The 27,898-nt window shown below is 35.5% G+C and overlaps 1 protein-coding gene across 1 annotated transcript in view; it reads right to left on the bottom strand.

Annotated features, from left to right (window-relative positions):
• Nucleotides 1-27,898, bottom strand: part of BTBD9 (BTB domain containing 9) — a 113,901-nt gene that overhangs the window by 43,244 nt on the left and 42,759 nt on the right. Inside the window, exon 8 of the mRNA XM_059467585.1 lies at nucleotides 2,055-2,164. Within this exon, the coding sequence (XP_059323568.1) occupies nucleotides 2,055-2,164 (110 nt within the window). The remainder of the gene's footprint in view (nucleotides 1-2,054; nucleotides 2,165-27,898) is intronic.

Genomic DNA, 27,898 nt, shown 5'->3' with positions numbered 1-27,898 from the left:
TACTGATGGCCAAAAATTCTGATGGACAGTCAGAGGTGTCCCTGCTCCATTTAACAACTGGACTGGCCTCAACTAGTCCCCAAATCTTTCAATTTCTATCTTTCTCACCAGAAACTCTGCAGGGTCATGTATACAACTGCTGGTACCTCATTGACAGTTGGAAGACTATCCACACGCCACTTTCAATTAACTGCTCCTCAAATTCTTACTTTTAACTTTCTACCAATTGAATTGACTAATATCCCTTAAATATAAAAACCTGTGTAAATCTACAGGCCCTTCTCTTTCCTTACTGTTGATAATTTCAAATGACTTACAAGTACAACATCTTGACTGACCCACACTGAAGAACAGCAAAGCTGCCCTTGATTATCAATCACCATTAACACCGGAAACCCTCAGTATTATGCTGCCAAATCCTATTCACCTGTAAGATTCTACAAAACCATTCTCTCAAACAGAGAATTTTTAATAAATCCATATAAAGTCTTCATCCCCTAGATTACCGTTGAAACTTAAGAAGTGATAAAAGAGATCAAACAGTTTGTCTCACCAGAATGATCACTCAACCAGTAAAAATAATTGAGTCTATGAAAGATGAGTCACTTTCAGTATAAGTTCACTTACACAAGTGAACTTGTGGATTTACTGCCTGGCCTACTTATGATCAAACAATCTTTGTGTTAACACTCAAAATTATTTAAGTCCAAAATTGAGCATTTACTAAATAATTTTTATCATCTGAAATCAAATACATACAAATATTTGTACACACTAACTGATTTTGTATGAAGTTTTTAAAAACTCATGGCTGGCAGTGCTAACTATGAAATTTAGCTCAATGGTTTTATCGAATCTGAGATACTTTGTTTCTCTGCTAAACAGCTAACTGAAGGGACATATTTTCTTTTAACACAGTTCTTCCTTACTGCTTATTCTATTCTGAAGTCAATAGCAATTGCATTGCTGCTTGCACACTGCCTAAAACAAAGGGAAGGCTTTTGATTTGCCTTTGTATAATGCATGGGAAACAGGCTGGAGAAACTGGGTCTTGGTTTTTCATGGCTAAATATTATAACTTTCTCAAAGAAAAATTTGAAGTCAATGTCTTACTAAAAATCTTCCTTCTCCTCCTGTTTTGAAAACTGTTTTCCCTTCCATCTGTCACTAGTACATATTTAAAATTTAAATATATGTTTAAAACCAACATGAACTCTGACAATTTTGCTGAAATTCTTGATTTTATGCCAAAAGTACTAAATTGTGGGAAATCTCCCCTAGACAACTACTCAACACTCTCTCTCCAATGAACTTCAGGATCTGACTTTTGTGAGTTTATATGGAAGAAAGCACAGAAACCACCCCATTTTAACAATTAAAAAAAATCAATATTAAATCTTTCTGTGACACATTTTTTCATTCAGTATCATTGGTCTGTAGGGGATTTTACCTAAAGTAACATAAAGGTACTTAAATCAGTGTTATATAAGCTGCCCAGAGCTAAGAGTGCTCCATCAGCATGGTGTTCTGAGAATAACAGCAGCATAGCTGATATAATGTTCTGCCATGGCTAAGCATGTCTATGACTCTTTGGGGGGAAATGAACACAGGAGAGTTTACTTTCAGCAGTTGTAACCAGGCTGTATAAGAGGCCCTAAATGTCCAAATCCATCATCACTACAATAAATAGCTATGCTTTGTCCATTCTTGTAAAAGAATTCAGGCTAACCTATTGGGAGGCATGAGCAACCATACTGTGACATGCAAAGAAAAATCACACTGCCAGCACTGACTGACTCAGCTACAAGTGGTTTTGTCGGCAGCAGTTGAATTCCAGCATTCCTGCAGCATCATTAATTAATTCACAGTACTGGAATTCCATAGAAGTTGTAAGGCTTAGCCAGTTAATTCTATGCTTACAACACCGTTTAACTCAATTGAGAGATTTCTGGATGGAAACAGGAGTGCAGTAATGGCCAGCTTTAAAAGACAAGCGTTTACACCAGTTCCTAAAAAAGGAAAATGGTTTCCTAAGAAAGGAAAATATCTCTTACCTATCAGACCTTTCTCAAGAGTAAAGGATTTGTTCGTGAACATGCATTCAAATGCCACAATATGGAAAACTTTGTTCACTGTGTTGTGAGTTCCAACAATTCGAATATACCTATAGGGAAACAAAAAAAGGTAAACAGCACAAGTTAAACATGACCAACTTCTGTGCACTTAAATATAATTGATTCAGTTAGACTATACCGTGAATACCCCTAAGAACTGAGTAACTGTTTAAAAAAAAGAAAAAGGAGTAAAAAAGAATATCAATTTCACAGCAGGTTTGCATCTAGTCCAGCATTTCATGCTGGCTCCAGTGCAATTTAAGAAGAAAAAAAAAATCTTTAAAGAGATGTGGAATCTGTTAAAAATGTTTCTGGATTAATTTGCCAAGAAAAGCAAAATTGGGGACCGTCTGTTTCAGAAATGGTCTGTTAGTGCAAATATGTGTTCATGGAGGTTTTAAATACTAATACTAATCATAACAGTAATAATAATAACAACATGAACAACAGTAATAATCATCCTTTTACCAACATATTTTCAGCACTGTGAAAAATTTCATACGGCCAGGACAAACCCAAAATAGGAGTCAGGCTTTTCTTTCAAAGCCAAAAATCAATTCTATTTTATTAAGACTGTTTCTAATTCTAACACTGTATGTACAGGATATCAATCTCTGTTGGTGTATCTTTTATTAATAATGAAAAAAACCCTCATTCAAATATTATGAAACAAAGCTATTCTGGGTGTCATTCCTGGTGGTATAACTCACATTTCCACACTCCAGCTGCAAATCAAAGATTTGTGACCTCAAACATTGTGACCTATTCACCTGCTGCACTACCCTGGAGGCTTCACCTTCCATAAACAACCACTAACCTTGATTCAGTCTGATCCTGCATTTTCTGAAGAGATCCAACAGTTCTTACTATAAATTTTGAAAAATCTCACAAGGACTATAGTATACCTCTCAATAAATGCTGAACAAACAACCAGAAAACTACCTAAACCAAATACCAATTACTTCACAAAATGGGTTACCCACACTTACAGAAAAGCTTTGTATGAATTTAACTCATTTCAATTACCAACTATCAGAATGTAGGACTCTTTAGCAATATCCTTAGTCTGTCTCTCATTTACATGGTATAATTATATTGGCCATTCACCAACCACATCATTTTAGCTTGTGCTCTTCATCAGACCAAGTTGAGAAGATACAGAGTATATTTTCTGAGATTTTCTTTTTAACAAATAAAACAACCATCATAGCTATTTACTGTGCTAATGCTCAGTTTCCAAATTTCATTTAAAAATTATTTAAATAATCATAACTGGGAACAAAGAATTGTATGCTATTGCCTAATTAATACTAACTCACAGATCAATCAATTATCACAGTAGCAAATGTCCTGAAAGTCATTCTACGTAGAAAAAACAAAGTTGCAAAAGTGGAGAAAATATTTATTATTCATGAAGAAGATGAACCTGTGTTTTAAGAGTAAATCAGAACTTAGTCCTTATGCTGTGCCAAGTGTCTGTCAAAAGTATTGCCGGAATCTTGGTTGACAGGCAGGCAAACAGGAGGTATTTCCCCAGACTTGCCCATGTGAACCACAGCTGACTTTTTCTTATGAACTCACGACCACAGTTCGAACCCTAAACACACAGGGAATGTCCAAAATTCGACAACAGTAACTGATCTTGTTCCCTCCAGCCTCAGAAGCACAGAATTCAATTAAACAATGGAATAATTCTGGAATTTTTTGAAGTGCACATGGAGCCTGGCTTGCCACAGACACTCCCTTGACTCTCCCAGGCAAGGAAGGTATTGATTGAGTCGTGCCGCTTGGACAAAATGCACAGGCAAACCACCAGAGTGGTATTAATGGAGATGTACTTTGACATCCTTCAGTTACGCTTCCTTGCATTAAAGAGCTTAGAGAATAAACAAAGTAACAAGATTAATAGGAACACAAGAAACTGCTTCATAATTAGCTTTAAAAGCTAATTTACTTAGATTTTTTGTGGTATAAAATTGTATCATTAGATCAAACTTCTTGATTGTTCAGAGCAACTGGAAGTTGTTCAAATTCCTGTCAGCAAAAAGCAGGCTCACATGACACAAAGTTATCTATGAATCTTTGTGTGATTGCAGAGTAAAAGAATCACAGTCCAATGCCTAGACTAGCTCCACTGTTCATGGATGTTAGACTCAACTGATAAGACTGGAAGACAGAAAAAAACCCCTGAATCATTCTTTAAAGAAAAAACCTTGATCAATTTGTGGGGTTTAAACGAACTTCTCTACAGGTAAACAGGAATGCAACATGAAAATTTTGCTCCTTACTTTTATTTTCTGGCCCTTTTTGAGAATAATGGACACTGATAATATTTAAGTGCTCTAGAGTTTCATTCACATGTCACAGACTTCTCTAGCTACATACAGTCAAGCTACACATGACCTTAAAATCCTCACAACAGGAATATCAGAAAAATCTGGTTGGTGGGGTTTTTTTCCTCCACTACCAAGAAAATTGTTTTGACTATAGGGAAACAGCATGTTCTACTGGATCTTGGTAGAATTTTAAAGGACTGAAATTTGACCTGGGCTGATTAATTAGGCACCTACATGGCAACATCTCTCATTCATACCCCATTCTTCCAAGAGCAATTATTCTCCTTCATATGAAATAACAATTTTTGCACTCTGATGTGACTATATATCTGAACAACTAAATTATGTTTTACTTCTGCTCTTTACATCTGTAAAGCTGACACATATAATTCAGATCACAGCAGCTGCAGATCACACCACTGATTCTGCTGTGGATACCCTAGAGGACCACAAACACCAAAGCTCAGCTGCCTACATCATCACCACAGTGCTTAGGAAATATATGTCAAAGCATGAAAATATGCATACTCTAGGAGTCATTTTAATCCTTCATTATAATAAGAGCAGTAAGACAGAGACAAACTAAAATATATTAAGCACAAATTCCAATCCCTTGAGACTATTGAGACAGAAGACTAAATAAGGGGAGGGAATTGAAATTAACAGGTATTTTGCAGATATCCACTCTTCAGTTACTATCAAAGCAACCTAGAATAGCAACAGCAAACTCAAAGAACTAAATCTAATCAGTACAAAATGCACTCCTATGAAACTGGCATTTCATTTTCCTTTGTGGAGCATTTAGTATGAGACACCAGTGCCAAAATTACTACAGACTTTATACCTCTTCTAACTGCTTAGAACCACTGACATTCACATTCCAATCACTGCCACAAAGATGCACGAAGCACAGCCCAACACACAAGGGCATTAGAAGACATTGTGTTTGTTTTTCAGTGGAAAAGGAAACAGTGTTATTCAACACTGCCTAAATTCCATTTATTGACAGCTCCCTAAAACGAATAATCCTTCAGACTCACACAGCTGAATCAACAGACCTGTGGCAGGAAGATAGAAAAAACAAGGAAGAAAAATCTATTGCCAGCATTAAATCATGTGGGAGAGCAGTGGACACAAATAAATACATAATATAAATAATTAAGCCAGAACAAACATGAAAAGCATATCTGTCTTTTGACAGAAGACAAGTTTTCCTGCCCTTAGACAGGCAAGTCTAATAAAGTCTATTTTATACCAGAGGAAATCCCTGCTGCAAATATTGAAAACAACTGTGACAAATTAAATAAAACACTTACACAAGACAAAATCATTGAACTCCAGTAGAAAAAGTACATCTAACACCTACAGGACCTGGACAGTAACAAACATTTTCACCTTGGAAATACAACCAACAGTGAAGCAGTTTGAAAACACAGGACATTTCCCTTTGTAACGTGCCAGAATGTGTATGCAGGTATTTTATGCTGGGGCATTCAAGCGACTATACAACACTTAAACAGGACATGTAATTATTTGTGTACCACATGTAAGCAATATGTCACCGAATCAACCAGTGCTTCTCAAAGGATATAACCAAATTAACACTGATGTGCTTTGGAACATAAGCAAGACTTGCACAATGTGATAATATGTTGTGTATTCCATACATAATAATCTGTAAGAACAATAAGTTTACAAATGCTTTGTTCTTTTCTAATAATTTCCAATTTTTATTTCTTTAAAACAAAAAAAAAACCAATTTCGGGTAAACTGGCTTTAACCTCCATCTTCACACTGTATGCATCTCTAGCTCCAATGAAGTTCTCAAATCTGAACTTGGTACACCTGGTTTTATTTTGGGTCAGACCTCAACCCAAAACAGCTCAATTTCCTAGAACCCATCTGGATATGAGCAGAAATCTGCAATTACACCCGTTCTCATAATGGACTTCCACTATAAGAACACAAAAGAAAATAGGAGAAGATATGAAGATTTGGATGACATGAAATCTATATCTAAACCATACTCCTGATTTGACTTCGCAGCCAAGCACAAATTAAACCACCTTCACTCATCTTTATGCCATCTCTACTCAATACATAAAATGGGACTCTCTTAAGTTTAACTGTATAGAAAAAAAATAGTTTTTAAATAGAGAAGAAAGCATTGTTCTTCAGAAAGTCAAGTTCTAAAACAAACTGGACAGGGGGATTCAGAGAACAGACACGAGCTGGCTCTGCACACCTTCCAGGCTGATGTGACATGAAGCCACATTCTTTCCAAAGTGAACCTCATCTTCAACACAACTAATTTTCTTTGAATCACATTACATCCTCATGAGGTTTTAAGACTTAGGATCAATTGAGCTTCATTATATAGATACATTGAAGCTTCCACATTTTTAAACATATCGAATAAAACATGAGAAAATACAGGAAAGTGCTGTTCAGTGAAATCTGAGAATGTTTGCCATTTTCCCCAGCTTCTCTCGCTCCACCAGTCTGTGAATTTATCATGCAATACTTCTTTCTTGCTCCAGTGACACTTCAGTAAGTGCTGTCTAGATCTAGACTAGAATCAGACTATAAACAATATGAGAACGAAATACCTGAAAAGCATTAGAAAAAAGAGAGGGAGGATGGAAGAACAGAAGGAAGGAAAAGAAAGATACATTGATTTCAATCCCCATCAAAGTAGCTCAACAAAGAAACAACAATACTTTTGACCTGTGCTTAAAAGAGAAAAGAAATTTGAAATTCATCCTATAAAACTGTAATGAAGATACATACAAAAATTTGTATTTGGCTCTGGCATCACAAAAATCTGACAGACAGTGGTAAAGAAGTGGATTTAAAAAAAAAAAGTCTGAAAATTATTTTTAAAAAGGAGGCAATTATTGAAGAATCCTTTTAATAGCAGTGTTGTTTGGATGAATCATCACTAATCAGAAACATAGTAACTCCTGGTATTTGAGCTCACAGGCATAAGAGAATAAGAGAAGACCTCTAGGGCTGTCAAAAGGGGGTCACAAATATACATGAAGAATTAAATGTTTAAGGTAAAAAAAACCCTAACAAACTGACCAACAAATAAATTAAATGCTCGACCACTAATAAACCACCACTTCTATACAATGAGTATACTATTTTACTTACAGAAAATTACATCCAAGGATATATGCAAGAACCGGTAGCATCCATTATGTTAAAATTATACTAGAAAACTACTATACAATACTCAAATGAAACAGCTAAGTATTGGTAACATTAAAATGACTGATTATATATTTTTCATCAATATTTTTATGATTTAAAAACTTGTACCTGGAAATACAACTTCTTATACTTGCAGGTGGTTAGAAAATTGATGCAAAGTATTGCTGGCTCAATTTCAAATTTGCTACTCAGTTTTGGATTGCTGAAATATAGGGTAATGCATTAAGCAAAGTACGTCTCATACATTTTAAACATTTTGCGTAGCATGTAGTGTTACTACTCAAGTGTGATCTGGATCTGGGGAAAGAATGCCTTTGTTAACTGAACAAGATTTGGTTCTTTAACTAAAGATATGATTATATAATTATTAAATCCCTGTACCACCACTGATTTATGGATTTACAAACACCAGCCAACAGTAAGTATATCACAAGAAATATCAATTTCAATTGTTCAACATTAGGAGCAATGTTTTTAGGAACAAAACCACTAAAAATAAAAAATTACAAGTAATGTCCCACCCAAAGCAGTGGAATGTCACTTCTGAGTGCTTTGGTGCTCCTTTCTAACATAAAGTGTGCAATACCTGCTCCTGATAACACACAGCTTAGCCAAACTTTTAAACTATGATAATTCTTTAGATGGATTTTAGAAATTATTACTGAAGACCAAAATTCACATGAAATGTATATCAAATACTATGAAAGAGTGTTTGTGAAACAAATGTCTGGTGTGAGACAGAACAATGAAAGAATCAACCAATTATTTCTAAATTCACCAAGTTCTGTCTTTTATGGAAAATATCTCAGATGATATCCACTAGCAGTATCATCTGCTATACATATATACCACTGCTACCTCAGTTAATCAGTGTCTCTAAACTTCCTGGCTTATACTTTCCAGCATATTGAAGACCCAACTCTTAGCTACTGCAGGCCTGAACTGAGCTATAAAATAAAGGACAAAAGAAAGATTATTTATGGGCCTATTCATCAAACACAGACAGTGCAGCAGATTCAATCTCGTAAGCTTCATAGGTCTAGTTCTTTTAAAATCAAATTGTGTTTTACTGGAAATAATTGATGACATGGTGAAAGAAGATCATAAATTTGGATTACAAGTAGGTGGTCTGTATTAACCTGTACAAACACTCCTACACAGCTCATCAGCAATGAGATGGCAAAAGGGAAGGGTAGTGACTTCCAATATATGTACAGAAATAATAAAATATCCAGAAACTCAAGTTCATGTGAGAATAGTTGAACTATGGTTAAAGACAGAGCATTTAAGACAGACAACTACTATATTGATTTCTTGTTCTCACTGCTTCACTTTTTTTTATTTGTTTAATTGTAGAGTTTGAGCCACATGTATCACACTACATTTGCCACATTTCTCTTGCTGATTTAATAAGCAGTAAGAACTGTTTAATTCAGAACAGCACTCTGCAGTATTGCACCAATTAAACTGATTACAATGGATATTTATTCACTGAAACATCATCATCAGCCTGGAGTGGTACACTGAGTGCCACAGCCCCAAGAAAATGTTATTATTTTGTTAGAATATAGTTCTTGTTCTCCTACAAAACAAAAACAACTTATGTTTGACATGTTTATGAAATACACCACTATAACTTGTGAGCAGACTTGCAGAAAACAGAAATATATTGACTGAGCTACTGAATTCAGATCTCTTCAGTTGGTTCCTTAACCAAGGAATAATAACCACTCAAGAAGTTCTCTTCTTGTGGTTAAGCATCTAAAAATATGAAACTGTTTTAAATCAAACTTCATAAATCTTAAAATAATTTTGGGTGCAATGGAAGAAGAGAACCAGAAAAAAAAAGTAAGGCTTTTCTTCGAAACTTTATTTCTTTCAATGTGCAATAAAAAGTGAAGTTCTCACCTGCCCAAAATACCCCAATACTGACTAAGCTGCACATAGGTTACTTCTAGGTGATACTAATCCAGTAGGATATTGCAACCATTGATACACTGACCACCTCCTCAGAAGGAACTCCAGACTCAAATGGAAGGAAGAACACTACTTACAGAATAACATGGGAAGTGAGGAATATAACTAACAAATAGGGGTTTGGGTACTAATTAATGCAAGTTATGTAACTGCTAACCAACAAACGGTGATGCACTTGTTTGTTGAAATGTATAAATAGTGTAAAGTTTTGATGGTCAGGGAGCCAGTATTTTATGAATTACCACCCAGATCCCTACCTGGAGCAATCTAGAATAAAAAATAGAAATTACCCTCCTAAGTGTGTGAATTGATGCTGCACAGGTAATGAGCCTGTGTTTAAGACAACAATAATGCATATTTGTATCAGTAGCAACAAAAAAATCTGTCTTGGTCCTTCTTAGTAATACTTCCAAATACTTAATAAAGAGATATTACAGAGTTTTGAAAGGACATGAGAAAGTCAGTACTTGCCTGTGCGCAAAAATTTCGAACACTTGCAGGATGACTACTTCTGTAGTGAAGTAAGCTTTGTGGCCACGGAAAATAACACCAGAGTAATAACTTCCTTCACTATGAACAAAGAATCTCTTATCTGAGAATGAAACAGAGCTTTATCTGGATGCCTACTTGAAGACAGAATGCATTAAGCCATCATCCATTTGGCTATCTATATATTAAAAACTGCCAAAGAATAGTTTCATCAACTGTTTCAAAAAGTAACAAACTCCCCGAGCATAAGAACTGCACTGAAAATGCTGGAAGTTGCAAATCAATAGTCTTAGAGTCAAGTTATGACAAAAGAAAGGATTCTTAAAGAATTTAATGATCTACCTAGGATCCTCTAATGTAACAAACTTATTTCTTTTTCATAAACCTCTGCCTTTTTCAATTCTGATGACATGCAGTACTTCTTTTCTGAGCTTAAAGCTGTTTCTGAAATATTTTCATTACTCAAAAAGGTAATGTATTAGACCACAAATCAGATAAATTTTTATATCTTTTTCCTCTACTGTTAAAATTTGAACTATGTTCAAAACCACTCAAACGCAGCTCAAAAATTCATACATACACATATATAAAGAAAATGTGAAGGAGATTTTTTAAGTGCTCTGATCCATCTAAATGCTTACCACAATATCCTTGACACCACCTTATAAACCTGTGTCACGCTTCTGATTTCACTTCAATAGCAGCTGGAAGAAGAATTCTGCTTATACAGCACATCTCTAGCACTGACAACAGTTTCCAACATTTGGTTTGATGGGAACTTGTTTTCTTTGACTTCTACTTTTGACTGTTTCTGAATTCAGTCAGCTAGCACTTAGAACAGGACTCCTCAATGAAGAAATAAACCACTATACTTGAACTAAAAAGTCAGGAAAAAAAAGCATAGGAAAAGACAAAAAAAAGAAAAATAAGTAAAAGGTATCTGCACAGCAGGTAAGGTCGTGAGAATGAAATTAGTGTTTTAGGATATTAGCTCTAATAATTGTACAGTCTATCAGAAACCTGCAGTTACACATTTGTGTTGGAATCAGCTAAGCTGCTCTATTCATGTGCTTCTTTCACCACAGCTACCCTCAGGATATTTGATAGCTCTCCATTGTTACTACCTTGTATGTGGCCTTCTCAAAGTGGCTGTGAGAATACACAATGCTCTCCTATTTGAAATCCAATTAAATCATTACAACATTACACTGGAAAAACGGCCACTGAAAGGCATTAGGCTGTATTGTATCTTCTTCAAGCAGGTTTTTTCCTTTAAATAACACTATTCTTGCCTCAGAAGTGACAGAAGTGCTCTGTGGAAGAGTATCTTTTAAATGAATCTACCACACAGTTATATGGATCTCAGTTCTATAGACATAAACTTCATTAGCACATCAATTCAATTTTCCTGAATGTCTTGCATTACCTTTTAAAACATCTACTTCATTTTATTAAGCTGATAATTTGAACTCAGTACTGCATTATTTTGATATATAACTAAAAGATAAGTTAATGCATTTTATTCTTATATATGAATGCAGTGAAAATGTTTCAGGAGGCAGCTCTTTGTCATACTTCACAGCTTTATTCCTAGTTGTAACTGATGTCAGTTAGGTGGCTATTATCAGTCTAACAGTACCTTTTCCTCAATAATAATATTATTATTCTCAGTTTAATGACATAAATATCCATTTAGAAATGGAGGCAATCAATATTATTTATTGCTATTTTTCATTAACTAGAAACTTACAGAGAATACAAGGCTGTGACTTCTTTCTGTCCTTCATGGAGTAGAACCTTTGAACTTCAGAACTAAGGCTCCCCCATCTGACCTTCCTCACCTGGCGTCTCTGACCTTCTTTACCTATGCTCAAAGTCAATTTTTCCCACTTAATTTTCATATCTTTTTCCCACATAATCTTTCATATCTCCACCTCTCTGTTCACACATTCTTTCCTTCACCTTGACACCCCATCTCCCTACTATGTCATGTATCCTGAAATAGACAGTGCACTTGATATATTCAAAATGAATCTTATATACTTAGAAAACAGTCTCCAGATTTTAGTAGAAATCAATAATTAACCTGTGTACTTTTCATCATAAAATGATGTTTAAATACCCTACTGCCCATATATTTAGCAGGTAATTGCAGTATTGATCTGTGTAATATATATCTTTTGATGTATACCCTAACAACTTTTTACATACCTCAGAGAGCTCTCTTGATGTCCTACAATGTCTAATGACTCAACTCCATCAATCCTAAACTAAACTCAAACTTCCTGATAATTTTCTTTTATTACATTATAGTATTAGCTCAGAGAAGTCTGGTCATTGTTTCTACCTAAATATACACAGTTGACTCTAAATATTTCAATTTTCAGATTCAAAACATCAATTCAGGGAAAAGATCCCAGTAACATCAAAATGCTAGCAGAAGAGTGGTTTATAGGCTGATTTCAGGGAAAGGAGTCCAGGACCACAGATACGGTGACCAAAGCATAAAGGAACAAAGTAATGGTAATTTTTATGCTACAGTACCATTGGCTTTACACCTTACATTACGGATTAAAACACATACAAGTCTAACAAATAACCCAGACTCTCAGTAGGTGAAACCTGCATCCCTACCACTCACCTATTATTATCCATGGTAGCCCGATTAAAGTTAAAACATGGAAGTTTAACTCATGTTAGGTTCATGCTTTCATTTTGCTATACACATACACCATAGGAACAGGATTTCTGTGTTACCAAACTGCATTTGAAGCTCTCTTATACTCAGGAATTCTACTGTATTTGGTAATTTTCCACAAAGAAGTAAGTAAACCAGAAATACAGTGACTGGACACGAACAAATTTCAGCTCTAATAATTTTCTATAGCCGGAATACTAAAAATTATTTGCTCAATGTCTTACTCCATTCTATATCAGTATCTAAATATCAATATCATGAACTATTTTGTGAAAACAGTACAACTAGATCCTATATAAAGATGTATGACTACACATGACAAACAATTTGAGCAAGCAGCATCTAACAAAATGAGGTGTAATGCTAAAAGAAGATCAACTAATCTACGAGACTTGACATCTACCAGTGTTTCGGAGAGATATTAAAACAAAAAGAAAAAACAAAACAATAACAAAAACCTCCACCACAATCAACCAAAAAACCCACAAAATTAGGGAAAGAGCAGAAATAGTAGACAGAGTGAACAAAAAAAAAGGAGAAAATGCAGCAAAAATTAATAAATAGGCAGCTCCACATTATTCTATAGCTATCTCATTTTAACACACGTTTTTAAAGAAACTTACTTTTAAGTATTATTTAACCTCATAGCGAAAAGTAACCAAATATTTCCCCATACAAATGAGATCTGATTTTACTGTGACATCTCTTAACATATTTAGTTTCACACTTCAAAATATTCACCATGTTTTGTGAAAGACAAAAAGAAACGAAAAAAATGGTTTGGAAAAACAGCATCATTTTGGAAATATCTTGCTAGGTATGCATTTTCAATATTAAATAGTAAAAATTCAAAGCTCATTTTTCTTATCAATAATTCACTATTACTGCAGAATGTCAGTATTCTAAAAAGTAAACCCTGTATATATTTTTAGTTCTGCACCTACAGCTTTGGTTTTCCACCTCTGTTTCAAAGCAATAATATTGCACATATATAAACTAAAAAGGACATCTAGAATGAATAAATGAAATTCAGAAGTCTGCTTTAGTGCACTGCAAATGAACAGCAGTGTAGGCGCACCTTACTATGACTGGTATGAACCATGTCTGCTTTGCACTGGTGAAGTCTATGAATCTGCCTACTCCACACCAAAAACTGAGCCTTGAAATCACTCACATCCTCATAAATACTAAAGCTAAAGGCCTGAGACACATTGAAATTAGAATTCAAAGTTAAACCTTCATGACTTTTGAAATATTAAACCATCATCAAAAATACATTTTGGAGGTATTACTTATATATTATGCTATGATGTCCCTTTCCAGAAAGAGATATTTCAGACCTGCAGTTTAATGAAAGGTCTGGACTAGAGACCAGACTTCATACAAATAAAAAGCTGAAAACGTGGTGAACCTTTTGGCCTGGAAAAAGCACTGTTGTTTTGGCACAAAACCTAAAGTATAAATCACTCATTTTTGAGAGTGAGTTCATACATGGCTAACATAGCCCTTCCCTTTTCAAGCAGATAGATTACTTGAAATATTCTCCTACCACTTTTCATCTGTATTTATAAACATTATTGTTAGTGTGTTCACTACAATCACAGCTAAGATCTGCACCAGATCAGGATAAGCTAAGACCAATTTTCCTCACTATCAAAGGATGAGCTCTTTGGCTCCCCTTTTTTTTTAAACCATCTGTTCCAGATCTGTTGAACATTATTATTCTCCATGGTACCCAGAACTCACTTCATTGGTAACCAATACAGGCTTATACCCAGCGCTCTTACTCTATACTGAATTCAGTATGAAAATTAACATTAAACCTGCCCCGTGCCTTATGAGCATGCAATTAGCAAAAAAAAGCCAAAACCATCTCAAAACTTTTCTGCAGCAGATATCCTAAAAATGGATACATTCAGGACAGAAGTCATTAGCACTAGCCATCATTAGCACACTCCTCACACTGAGGGCAGAAATACCCAAAAAAATTAGTACCAATCTAACAATGACCTCTGAAGTGCCCACATTTGATATTTTGCTTTAAAGTAGAACATTTGCTCTGTGGTCAACATTTTCAAACATAAAGAAAAAGAGTTTCTACAATTGTATCTGAAAACTAACTGGTGGAGACTACTGCAGTGGGAACAATTGTTTCCAAAAAGTAGTACATCAGAAAGTAGCCTCACAAAAACTGCCACTCCTCCTATTCATTACAGGAGACATCATCATTTTAACTTTATATTTGTTTATATGTATACACAGATATATGTACATATATATAAACATGCCTAAAAAAAAAGTCAGCACAAAGCCACAGTTAACAAATAGAATGGACATGACCTATTAGCTCAGAAGCTTCAGATTTCAAATTAGGAAGTTGATTTAACATAGTATTCCATTACAAAGATCCAATAAAAATGCTTTCAAAGCTTGAAATAATAGGTTTGCACACCTCATCTGCTCAAGGGCAAACATGAACCAAAGGATGCCCACGTGGTGACACTTAAAATGACAACATGCAGTTTATGATTAAAGGAACTTTATATATATTCATGATCTCTGACATTTCTGAAGTTGAAGGTTACACTTTCTCTGCCCTGAAACATAGGTCAATCAAGCAAAATTGAGATTACCAGATGGAAAGATAAGCCATATTTTGATATTATTGCTTTAATATTATACTTCAATTTTTTTACAAGATTTTAGGTTTGCCTGAATGGTTTTGGCTGGTTTATTTTACTTTTTTACCAGAAATGTTAAAAATGTTATTCTGGACTCAGAATGGATGAACCTTATAAAACAATGCTTTGTTCCAAACAGGAAAGAAGAGCAGAAGGGAAATCCTGACATTCTATTTAACGTCAATAATATTGCCAGTTAATATACACAGCCAATGATTCTGTAAATTACAATATGGAGCAGAAAACTAGCATTTTATGTAAGCGAATTCTGACTGTTCAAATATATTTCTTTTGATAAGGCAAAAACTCTTAGAGAAAACAAATAATTTCCTTTTAAGGGCATCCATACAAGGCAAGAAAAGATTTAAATTAATATTAAAATCTTAAAACATATGAAAAATTTTCTAAAATTAACACTTGATAAGAAGTAAAATCATTTACTAAGGGTTTGAGCTTTATTTTTACCCACTTCAGTTTCAACAAATTCTTTTATGAGCATACATAGCCTATGAGTTCAATAGTGCAGAATACAATGAAGAACAATGGGGGAAATTTTCAACTATCAATATGAAATTTGGAAGCAAACTGCCTCCTCCAAATACATATATTACATTGTGCAGAAATTCCCAGTCACAGAAACAGGATTAAAAGGACAAATGACAATGATGTTGGCATCCTCAATCTCATAGAAAAGAGAACACAATAATGATTTAATTCTTTTTAACTACATTTGGTTGGGTATTTTTGCCAGCCTTAAAATATCAATGTAGCTCTTACTCAATTCAAAGTTTCAAGTCCTTCCTTATTTTTTCCTTTAATCCTTGCTCTGCTAAATTTAATTGCCTTGGCAATGCCAGAACATTGCCTGATCCTAACAGGTCAGCATTGATTGTTCTAAACCAATTGGTTCCTTCATTACAGAGAAAATGAGGTAAAGAGAAAAGGCAGGTGTGCCCTCGCACAGTCAGCTGGACTTCAGCACTTGCCCTTCTTCTCCCTCATTAACTAGCAACCAATCGATCAGGAACTTGCCCAGAACCCACAAAAACTATTCATCACTTCTGACATGCAATGGTTTTAACAGGTCACTCAAGGAAAGAATATTTGAGGTATCTATCTTTAGAGCCTTTAAAGCTCATACAGTTTTTAAACTTCCATCCATGAGAAAAGAAAACTGAATTGCTACACTCCTATATAATTCCAGTCTAAACCTTGAATCCAAAATAAAATCTGTTAGCTATTTGCCCAAGACAAGAATTTGTGGTGTACCTGATTTTAAGTGTTCTTTAGTGTGAAGAACTTTGATGGAGAGAAAGATCACAGCCGGGAGAAAGAGTGAAGATGGCCCCACTCTCTGCTTAAAGCTCATTTTCTTCTGTACTTCCATGGTCTTTAGTTGAAAAATTAAAGAATGCCAGTGAATGTTAATCCTAAAGCTTAACACATCATTTTTACCTCCACCTTTTAAAATATCTGAACTGTTTGTGTTAGCAATCATTTCACATCACTTTTTCTTAATAGTCCCTCTACTGTCAAGCTCCATACTTAATTTGCCCATACAATTGCTAAACACCTCCTTTACCTTGCTTGTCAAAGTTACTAACTGTTCAGATAACTTTTCAAGAAGAATCATCTTTAAGAGTAATCTGTACTGATTAGCTCCTAGTCTAGTCAGTTATTCACATTTCTTTCTCTCATCATAAACTCCGCGCAATATGCCTTGTCCTTGTGCTTTGTTCATTAACACAAATTCGTAATTTCACATTACTATCAGTTTGAAACATTGCTATCAAGTTGATTTTAGGAGAAAAAAAAATTCAAAGAGATACTATAATGAACATATAAGCAGGGAATAAGATATTTGAAAAAGAACAGCCAATACGCCAACAAAACACCTCACAAAGAGAACAAGAAATGAAGAAAGGGAAGAGGCAGTAGACAACAGATTGTGTGAAGAAATAAAGAGGAGTGGCACAATTTTGATTAGGAAAAAGAAAATTACAATGAAAGATAATGCATTACTTCTTCTGAGAGGACCAGAAAAGAGAAACATCAAAACAATATGTCACTTTATGGCACACTGAATGGAAAAAAAATTAAGAGGGCTGTAGAAATATAGGTATAATCCTTTTATTTGCAAATCAGTGTAGAAACCACTTCTCTCCCACTTATGTCTCCTGTCTAACAAATGAAAAGAAAAGGCTAAGGTTATTATTTTTAACAAATCCACAGAAGCTAATTGACTAAATCCACAGAACATAATAAAGAAAAAATCAGGTGTTTTACCTGTGTTCTTTGTAATAGGAACATGACATGTGACCAGTCATATTAGAAACTAATTTCAGTTGGGAAAAAGTTTTAGCCATTATATCATATTCATCCCAGACTACTATAACAATTCTTAACTATACAGTAAAATGGAATTTCCAAGCACAAATAAATTAACTCATTCTTTTGCTAAATATTTCATCTGCTATGATGACATACAGAATCAGCTTACTTTCTGCTGCTGGTTTTCACTTTCCCTTCCTTTTGAAACCTTTGAAGCAGCTGTCCTGTGTATCAGTTAAAGGCCATTATTTCTGAAAAGATATTGCTATGCAGGAACAGTCTCCTGTGAAGCAAAACCATTTACCAATAGAGCACACTATGTAAAGGGCTTTTCACAACCTAACTTAGCTGTTTGGATTCTACCTGAGCTCTCCATGATGATTTGAGTTCCCCAAGTCTGGCTGGGCTATCCTTTGTCATCGAATCACACACAATTGCACATTTATGAGTAGACAATTAACACTGACAGAAACTGGATGATGAGTCTTGCTGCGACTATTCAGCAACACAAGTCATTCGTATGTCAGAAGAGAGGCATGAGCACGTTCAGCAACAATTTTAAACACTGCATGATTGCCCAGTAAGTCAAAAATTATCTTCCAATGGTAAAAATACATTCCAGCAGATTTGTTGCAATTCGGCTAGAAAAAAGAATTAAACATTTTACATATTATTGCAGAAAAAAACTGCATTTCAAAAATCACCTAAATCAAAGATTCCCAAATTCTTTGGTCAGTGGCCATTCTCCAAGTTCTCTATGAGTTTTACACCTTTTGAGAGGTTTTTCATGCCCCCCTTCAGACCTCTCTTCTCTGAACGAGTCAGTCACAAGTTTGTCCATCTTTTCTTGTAGGTCAGACTATGCCAGATCTTGGTGTTCCCTTCTGGACTGTTCACACACTTTTTGAAGTGGAATTTTTTTTCTAATGATAAAATGATAATCTCCTCGAGGATCCAGAATCAGCAGTTCAGATATGACTGAACTGAGTGAACAACACTGATTCATATTATAAGTTATACTCCTATCTATATATTAAAATATTTTTTTTCATTAGCAGGAGATACTGCAGTTCTATATCCAGTTTGGCATTGCAGAACTTTCTGGGGCTTACCCTCATTCTCTAAATCATATTTCCCTACACAGGGAGAGATTTTTGCCCTTGTTTTTAGGAAACTGCATTCTATTTATTTCAGACTGTCTCCACTTTGTCAAGATCCTTATTAACTCTCATTTTGTCCTTTTGTATAACTGCATTTTCTCTCACAGTTTCATGCTATCTGCAAATTTAAGACAAATACATTCCTAATATACAGAGTTGTGTGGACTGTGTGGAAGACCCCCATAAAAATCCCACTTCACATTATCATTCCATTTTCCATTTCTATTTAACTATGATTACAACAGGTGCTAGTCAAATTTTATCTTCACTTTACAATATTTTCCTGTAGACCATGTTCTTCTTGCTTGGAGATGGAAATAACCTTTTACTGTCAAAAGCTTTACTTATGACAAAATATAACATGTACGGATTTATTTCTTATCCATGCCCAGTTTTTCTGCCTCAGAAGGAAACTAAATTGACTATCTGTTTTTGACAAATCCAGTTTAGCTGACAGTAATTCCTTTATCTTTGAGTGCCTACAAACAATTTCGTTCAATTACTTGCTCCAATATTTTTCTGGAAACTGAAATTGTGCTGTGTGACACAGTTCCTCAGCTCCCTCTTTTTGTTTCTTTTAAGGATGGGAAAGGAGTAAGTTTGGTACTCATTACATATTTTCCATTTATTTATAAAATCAATAAGTCTTCCAAGCTAATAGGTATAAGCTACAACTACTAGTTCAAAAGCTGTTTTCTGGGGAGTAAAAAGCAAGTTCTGTATTTCTGTAGAGAAATAAAAGGGAATTCAAATATAAATTTCAGGTACCAGCAGAACAAATTTCTTTCTGGTTCTAAAATTACTAATTGTTAATTACAAGCATTAGTGCCAAGAAATTGGAAGATTACATACGGTAAATTTTCAAGGACAACAACTGATATTTAGAGTTTATCTTATTGCTTATATTTCCCGGTTTTATTAAGAATAGAACAAGTACTGCCTCTTCTCTAACTATTCTCTATTGCTGTACTCTAACTTCTCACTATTGCTCTTTACAGCCTTGTAGTGAAATAAATAAGGAATTTCTGGAATTATCTTTCCATATAATGAAATAATCTGTAGTACAAAAGTAAAAAACCTTTTAAAGAGAAAAATTGCATCTTACTAAATAATATTCTCTAAGGAGCATAAATCAAGAACATATAGAGAAAGAAGTAAATATGACGAGTAATTTGGAAATAGTTTAAATGAAATAAAATATTCAGTGTTAATGTTAAGACAGAATGTAATCCATACTGCCAAGACCGCTGTTCACTAATTTAATCAGATGCAACAGTATCCCTAACAATACACCTGTGAGGGCTTCTCAGAGACCTCCACTGGAAGGCAGAAGAGAAGAGGCCTTAAGTGAAACTGCCATATTCTGCTGCAAGCCTTTACAGAAAAAAAATATTGACACCTTAATTCTCCTCTTCCCTCCTGCAATGGATGGATGGAAGGAAGGATAGAAAGAAGGAAGGGAGGGAGGAAGGGAGGGAGGAAGGGAATACAGCTATTCCCAACAGCTTTCCGACTTCTTGAGAAGATCCCACTCAAGAAGAAAACGTCTGCAGGTGAATGCTTGTATTACTGAAAACGCACAGAAACTACTGTTCAACACACATCATGATTGGACACTTATGGGTCTGAAAAACAAGTTCACCTCTTTTTTTTTTTTTTTTAATTTACTGCTGAAATCAAAAGAAGTGTGATAGCTGATCTGCTGGTATCTGCTAAGTATTCATAAGAATTATCTGTTGTTTTCTACCTAAACCTAAGTGCTATAGAAAACTGTATTTCAAAGTCTGTCTAATTGTATAATATATGGAGGTTAAAATACATAAATAATAAAATTAAAAGAAATATTTAAAAACTAATTTATTTTTCTAAATGTAAATTGGTTGCTGGAAGGCACAACAAACCCAAAGAAGACAGTTCTGTCTTGTTCTTCTGTATGCAAGAAGTAATAATGTTGAGGTAAAATGATGTGGGGTTTTTATTTATTTGAAATAACTGTTTTATAATATGACCAAATGGGAATCAAGGAGGAAGAACCTATTGCATTTGTCTGTTCCACGCAAATACCTGCAAGTTAATTTTACCATTGTTTTAAAATTTGGAGACTCAAGGGAGCAGAGAGAAAATCAGCTGTGTCAATAACAATGTCTTGTGCTTTGCAACAAAACCCTGAGAGCTGCATTCCCACTTTACAGAAGCAGTTGCCCATTTACAATGTTTCACAACGTTTTCTACACTTCAGTAACATCAGGCTATGGTATTAGTAACATATCAGCATGCTTCACATTGGTATCCTTGTACTATTTAATGCAATAATCACTGCGAAAAAGAACAAAACTCAGAAACCTGTGAGACAAATCCTTACCTTAGTACCCCCAAAAATTTATACTCTGATTAGAGATACACTTAAAATCCCTCTGGAGCAGCTGAAGTGACATAGGTTTGTTTAATATGTAAGTATAAAGCAAAAAAATGCTACGTTTGCTCCTTTAGACATATTTTCTCACAAGAATAGCCTCAGAAATAGCAAGTGGCAAGATAAAATCCAGTAATACACAAATTAGAAATCAGAAAAAAAAGTTGAGTACTTTAGTAAGCTTAATTTTCAAACCTATTACAGTGTCCTTTGATGACTGTAATCAGGTAACAGAAGAACAAGCACTATTCCACAAGAGAGATTAATTACCAGCTCTTCCTATTTAAAGCTCAGTCATTTTACATTCAAATTTTCTCCATGTGATATACAAATCTTAAAAAAAAACAAAAAACCATAACATGATTTAAAAATATTTCAGAAATTGTCAGTCTTAGCACTGCAATACTGGAATTGTGACCAGAAGAAACTTCAGTGTGGGAAGAGCAGTACTTGCATGCAGATTTAACTTTAATCCAGAAAGACCGTTCAAACCACTTCCAGGCCAAGTCCCGCAGGGCTGCTGAAGCATTTCCCACCCAAGCTTATTATACTGGAACAAGCACACCACCAGTACTCAGATTATAAACAAAAAAGGAAACTGACTTCACAGCAGGGGTGGACAATGCTCACCATCCTGATCATCAGGACTGGAAAAGCAGAGGGCAGAGGCTTCCAGGAAGGTTTGCAAAAAAGATGAGCCTGCACTGGGGCTGATAACCCACTCTGCACCACTCTTTAATACACATCTTGGAAATGTCTCTGCTGAACTTTGCAGCAAAGAGAGTTAAAATCCAGGCACTAATTACTGGTTACTAACAACTAGCTAATACTACTACTGCCCCTCCCATTTTCCCAGCTGTACATTTAGCTAAGGTAAAGGTACATTCAAACTCCCAAAGCAAAAATTGATGTCTCCCTCCTTCTCTCTACTTGTACACTTTATTTCACTGTAAGAAATCAAGTCTGCAGATTGTTAAATGTAATATCTTTCCTTTGATAAAAGCCTCTTCAAACTGTAAAGCTGCAGTAACAGTTTTCTAACTTCAAGGATTCATGTTCATTCATTTCAGATGGACTGTTAATATTAGTAGTAGAATTTCAAAGATTGAAAATCGCTGTATCCCACTGAGGAATTTATGCAATCTATTTCTTTTGTCATCATGAAGAAGAACACTGAAATGAAAGTCAAGATGCTGTTCCATACTTATTTTCAGCCTGGGATCATTCTTTCTTTTATAGAAAATCTCTTCACTGTTCATTCAACTAGAACAGTCACATGCTTACTTTATTCTGGTAATAGTTCATTCCATATTTGTAATACAAACTTTTTTTCCTGCCAGTAGTTTGCTGTTTCCCTGTGAAATAACAATAAGCTCTTGCATTTCATCACAGTTTATCAGTTGAACATCCATCCAGTAGAGTTATATATAACTCTAATATAATATAAAAGACTGCCTAGACTAAAGTGAAACTTTGAGACATTCAGTGCAGTCTGGACATTACAACAGCATCCTGATCATCACAGATCCAGTGACCCTGACACTTTTGTTGACTTTAGTGGAGAAAAAATCCCTACCAAAATAGAGCTAACATTACAAAAATTATAAGAATAAAAACCACAGTGAAAAGTAATTTATTTGCTGTTTTTTCTATTTTGTTGATATTTTTGTTTAACAGATGAACAAGAGATGGCAATCAAACAAACACTTCGAATTTTCAGGAAAGCATCCTTCACCTCAGTCAGCACTAGCTCCTTTTCAATTAATAGTTCAATCAAAACATGCAAATTACACCAAGTAAAGTATATTTGGAAATGAAAAATACTGAATGACAAATTAACACTTGAGAGCCATTTCCTAGATGTTGCTCGACAAAAAGAAGCTTCAAGAACACTAAATCTGTAGCTTTGATACTTGGCAATTTCAAGTAGCATCAACAAATTTTGCTTTTGAAAAGATATTGTAAGCCTACAAAACGAGAATTAGTTACATTAATTTTATCACCCTATTGAGTACATTTCTATGACTTTGCTGCTGCTCCTTTCACCTACCACCTTTAAAGGATGGTAGGTGACAGGAGATGACCTACCAGCAGCAGCAGATTCAGTATTACTTTACAGTAACAATACTGCCCTTCTGTTTGTAACACAAACTCTGGTTTTAACATGATAAGAAACCACATAACAATTAATCAGTACAACTTTTGCTTATCTCAAAGATTAATCTATTTTGCCCATTACAATACTATCTTACTGATAATAGAGTTGCAAGAATAAAATCAGAGAGAAGACAACTCTGTCTGCTGCAGCTTTCAGAGTACTTCTTCTCCAGTTTCTAAATAGGGTAATTATTTTTCTAAGACAGTAGGAAAGAAGTAGGTGGGCAGACAATTTTTTTCTAGTCAAATCTGTCTGTCTGTATTAAGACACTTGATACATTTAATATACTTTCAGACCAAACAAACACAGTTTTCAAACTCATTCAATAGCACATTATCATTCCAACTTTCAATATGTTTATTTTATCTCCCAGAGATAAGGCCCCAGAGCAATCACCTCAAATACACGACTTTCCTTATCACACCGTCCTCAGCTGGGGGTCAATTGTGGGGATAACATAAAAGATGATGCTGTAACAGCCTCAGACACTATTGACTTAGCAGGAATGGCAATGCCTCAAATATATTGGCCTCCCAGAGAAAGGAGGCTAAAAAGCAGGATGCAAGGAACACATCAGCACTACTACAAGACTCAGAGAAGGAAAATAGCTACAAAGCTTGTACATGAAGTGTGAATGCCTAACTTGGCAAACATAGTTAAAATCGGCTTTCTTTTAAGCTAAAATGGATACCTTCTGCAAGAGACAGATACAAAGTCTATTTTCAATTACATTCTCTGTCCACCACATTGTTTCTGAATCACAAATATCACATGGAAAGAATATTTTTCATTCAATACAGTTGATTCGCAAAGTATGTAAATTAAAAGTCCAAAAGAAAACCCCTTAAACCTATCTTTAGGAAAAAAGGCAAAACTTGTTTAAAGAGGTTTACTTTCCTTTCTCTGAATTGAATATTCCAGCAGATGCAACAATGGTCTGCAATACACAAAACAAATCCCAAATTCACCACATCTCATGCTACTTCATAAATATTAACATCTCTCCTCTTTTAATGTCAGCTATACAATAAACCTAACTCCTATTATCCAAAATGTACTTTTTTTTCTTTTAAAGTACAGCATTATTCTAATTGTTAACAAAAATTTCAGATGAAAAATATTTCTTTGAAATGCTACAGCAGAACTTTTACCAAGAATTGAGGAATTACAAAGAATTGAAGAAAAGTAAAAAAATCTTCTGGAGCAAATGGAGTATTCTTTGTAGGATTTTAGCCTAGCCAGCATAGTAATATTCAGGAACAAATCTTTTGTATATCTATGCCAGTATATGGAAAAAGTAAGACCAAACCCAAATGACACCTTTGACCAATGTCCATATCAGGGGAAAACTGCAAAACTAATGTAACTGTACCACCAAAATATTTTAGGGAATTGTATAATATACTCATCCCTGGAGGTGTTCATGGGCAGGTTGGATGGAGCTCCAAGCAACGTGGTCTAGTGGAAGATGTCCCTGTCATGGCAGAGGGTTGGAATGAGGTGATCTTTTGAGGTACCTTGGAACCCAAACCACTCTATGATCCTACACAGAGCACAAGCCACTACAACTTATGTGTAAGATTACGCAAAAGCAACTGAAGACTATTCCATTTCTATATGACAATCATCATGGTGATTTAAGATCCTTACCTAGTATATACCTCTCTCTCATACTTCCACTGATTTATCTCTGCAGTTGCCCTAGGCCATTCCCCCACGTGTGCATCCTGAGCAGGAGGTTTTTTTACATCCCCCATATCATACTATACCACATCTCACAAAGTATATTATGTTACAGCACATAAAATCTGTGCCAGGAAAAGCAAATGCTGCTTACAAAATATCCCCTACAGTAGACAGGTAATGTCAAATTTCTACCAGGAAAAAATAATAAAGAAAAAGAAGTGTAGGAATTTGGCTAGGTTCCTGAAAACTGATGTTTTCTTTCCCTGCTACATTTAATAGCAACAACTACCTGTCATTTAAAATTCTGTTAATTTTCCAGTGGACCTCTCTTCTCTCTTTCACAAAATTGTTGGTAACAGTGGAACCTTCTGTTTACAATATACTTCTCATATTTGCCTGTCATTCATGTTGAGAGTATAATGAAGACTGCAAGTATCAGCAATGTTATGCCACTTTATTTGCAGTTTGTTCTCGCTCAACAGATGCACAGTGGTTCTTCCAATATGCAATGTTTTACGAAAGTTAGCTTAAGCCATAACAAATTATCAGTGAATATCTTTCTTGTACAAACTGTGTATAGGCTTGGTCAACAACTGTGAAAAACTAATTTCTGCTATCCCTAGTACCACCTTAGTCTGCAAATCAAGGTGAACAGAAGCATTAAATCTCTGCACATAAAAGTCCTGCAAGCCCTGTATCCTTACATGAAGGACTCCTGTGCATCAGATGCTTACACATCTTAGTGCATCCAACTAAAACTTTTCCCCTATGTTCCAGCGGAATGTACACACCAATTCCCCACTCCTGCCCCACTGAATTACTCATTCACCTTCCTCCATGCAGCCTGAAGTGCTTCTAATATGCCAGTTCATAAGATACATGATCCATATGGTTCAACCCTGCACTTCTATGCTAAGACAGCTAATGCAGCACTCTCAAGGGCAGAGCTCTGAGTTCACAGAATCAATTAGCCTGGAAAAGACCTCTGAGATCCTCAAACCCAAGCTATGACCAAACACCAACTTGTTAACTAGACCATGGCACTAAGTGCTATGTCCAGTTGTTTCTCAAAAAACTCCAGAGATGGTGACTCTGGGCAGTCTGTTCCAATGCTGGACAACCCTTGCCATGAATAAATTCATCTTGATGTCTAACCTGAACCTCCCCTGGCACCACCTGCGGCTTGGTCCTCTTGTCCTGTCGCTGGTTGCCTGGCCTCACTTTGAATATTGTGCGCAGTTTTGGTCAGTGCAATTTAAGAAAGTTATTACAGAGTGTCCAAAGAAGGGCTGTGAAGATGGTGAAGGGCTTTGAGGTGAAGCCATATGAGGAGTGGCTGGAGTCTTGGTCTGTTTAGCCTGGAGAAGAGGAGAATGAGGGGAGACCTCATTGCAGTTACACCTTCTCTGTGAGGGGGAGAGGAGGGACAGACACTGATCTCTTCTCTGTGGTACTCAGTGACAGGACCTGTGGAAAGGGCCTGAAGTTGTGTCAGGGTGGATATTAGATAAAGGTTCCTCACCCAGAGGGTGGTTGGGCAGTGGAACAGGCTCCCCAGGGAAATGGTCACAGCACAGCATAACAGAGTTCAAGAAGCACTTGGACAACGCTCTCAGGCACACAGTGTCACTCTCCTGTGCAGGGCCAGGAGCTGGACTTGACGGTCCTTGTCCAACTCAGCCTGTTCTGTGATTCTGTAGGTATCCTCCTGAGCCTCTTTTTCTCCAGGCTATAGAACTCCAGCTCCCTCAGTTGCTCCTCATAGGACTCACCCTGGCGCTCCTCTCTGGACACGCCACAGCACCTCAATGTCCTTCTTGCAGTGAAGGGCTCCAAACTAAACACAGGATGCAAGATGTAGCCTCACCAGGGCCAAGTACAGGGAGACAACCACTGCTGCCACACTGCTGCTGATACAGGCCAGGATTGTCCTTCTTGGCACATGCTGGGCACATGCTGGCTCATGTGTAGCTGGATGCGGACCAGCACAAGTTGGTCCCATCTTTTCCACCTACATTTATTGATGATCCTCTTAGAAGCAGAATGTGAGTGTGTGTGTCTACACATATATAAAACCTGGGTTCTTAAATGGCTAAGTTAGATGGAAGGAATGCTCTGTATCATCACCTAGAGGATAGGGGCTTAGCTGTTGTTTCAACATGGGTAGAAATTCTTACAGAAAACTCCAAGATGGAAATATGAGTGACTCAAAATGCAGAAAAAATCCAGTAGCATAACCAAAGCTAAGCTAATATCAGCTTAAAACTGAACCAGTATGATTCAACCTCCCTTATACCCAGAAAGCATTTATAGCTCTTCTGAAAAGCTTCTACTCAGCAAGACCACCTATGTCACTGGGACACAATTTGAAATTCACAGTGAAAAGACATTAAAGTCACATATAGGTAAATAGAAGTAAGTTAGACTTATAAATTAATAGATTTTTATAAAATCCATAATAGTATTTTAAAAATTCTATATTAATAGAATATATAAATTAATAAAAGTTGAATTTAGAAGTTCCATGTGGGGCACAAAGGCAATTGTACATCACTCGTAGGGTTTAGAAACTTGCATGGCATCTGCATAAAATAAAATACCTAAAAAATAATTAAAAAGTTTTAAAAAACTAACAAAAT

Source organism: Ammospiza nelsoni, chromosome 3 (assembly GCF_027579445.1).
Source record: "Ammospiza nelsoni isolate bAmmNel1 chromosome 3, bAmmNel1.pri, whole genome shotgun sequence".
Lineage (NCBI taxonomy): Eukaryota > Metazoa > Chordata > Aves > Passeriformes > Passerellidae > Ammospiza > Ammospiza nelsoni.
The sequence above is the reverse complement of the archived record's forward strand: the minus strand, read 5'-3'. Positions and strand labels throughout refer to the sequence as shown.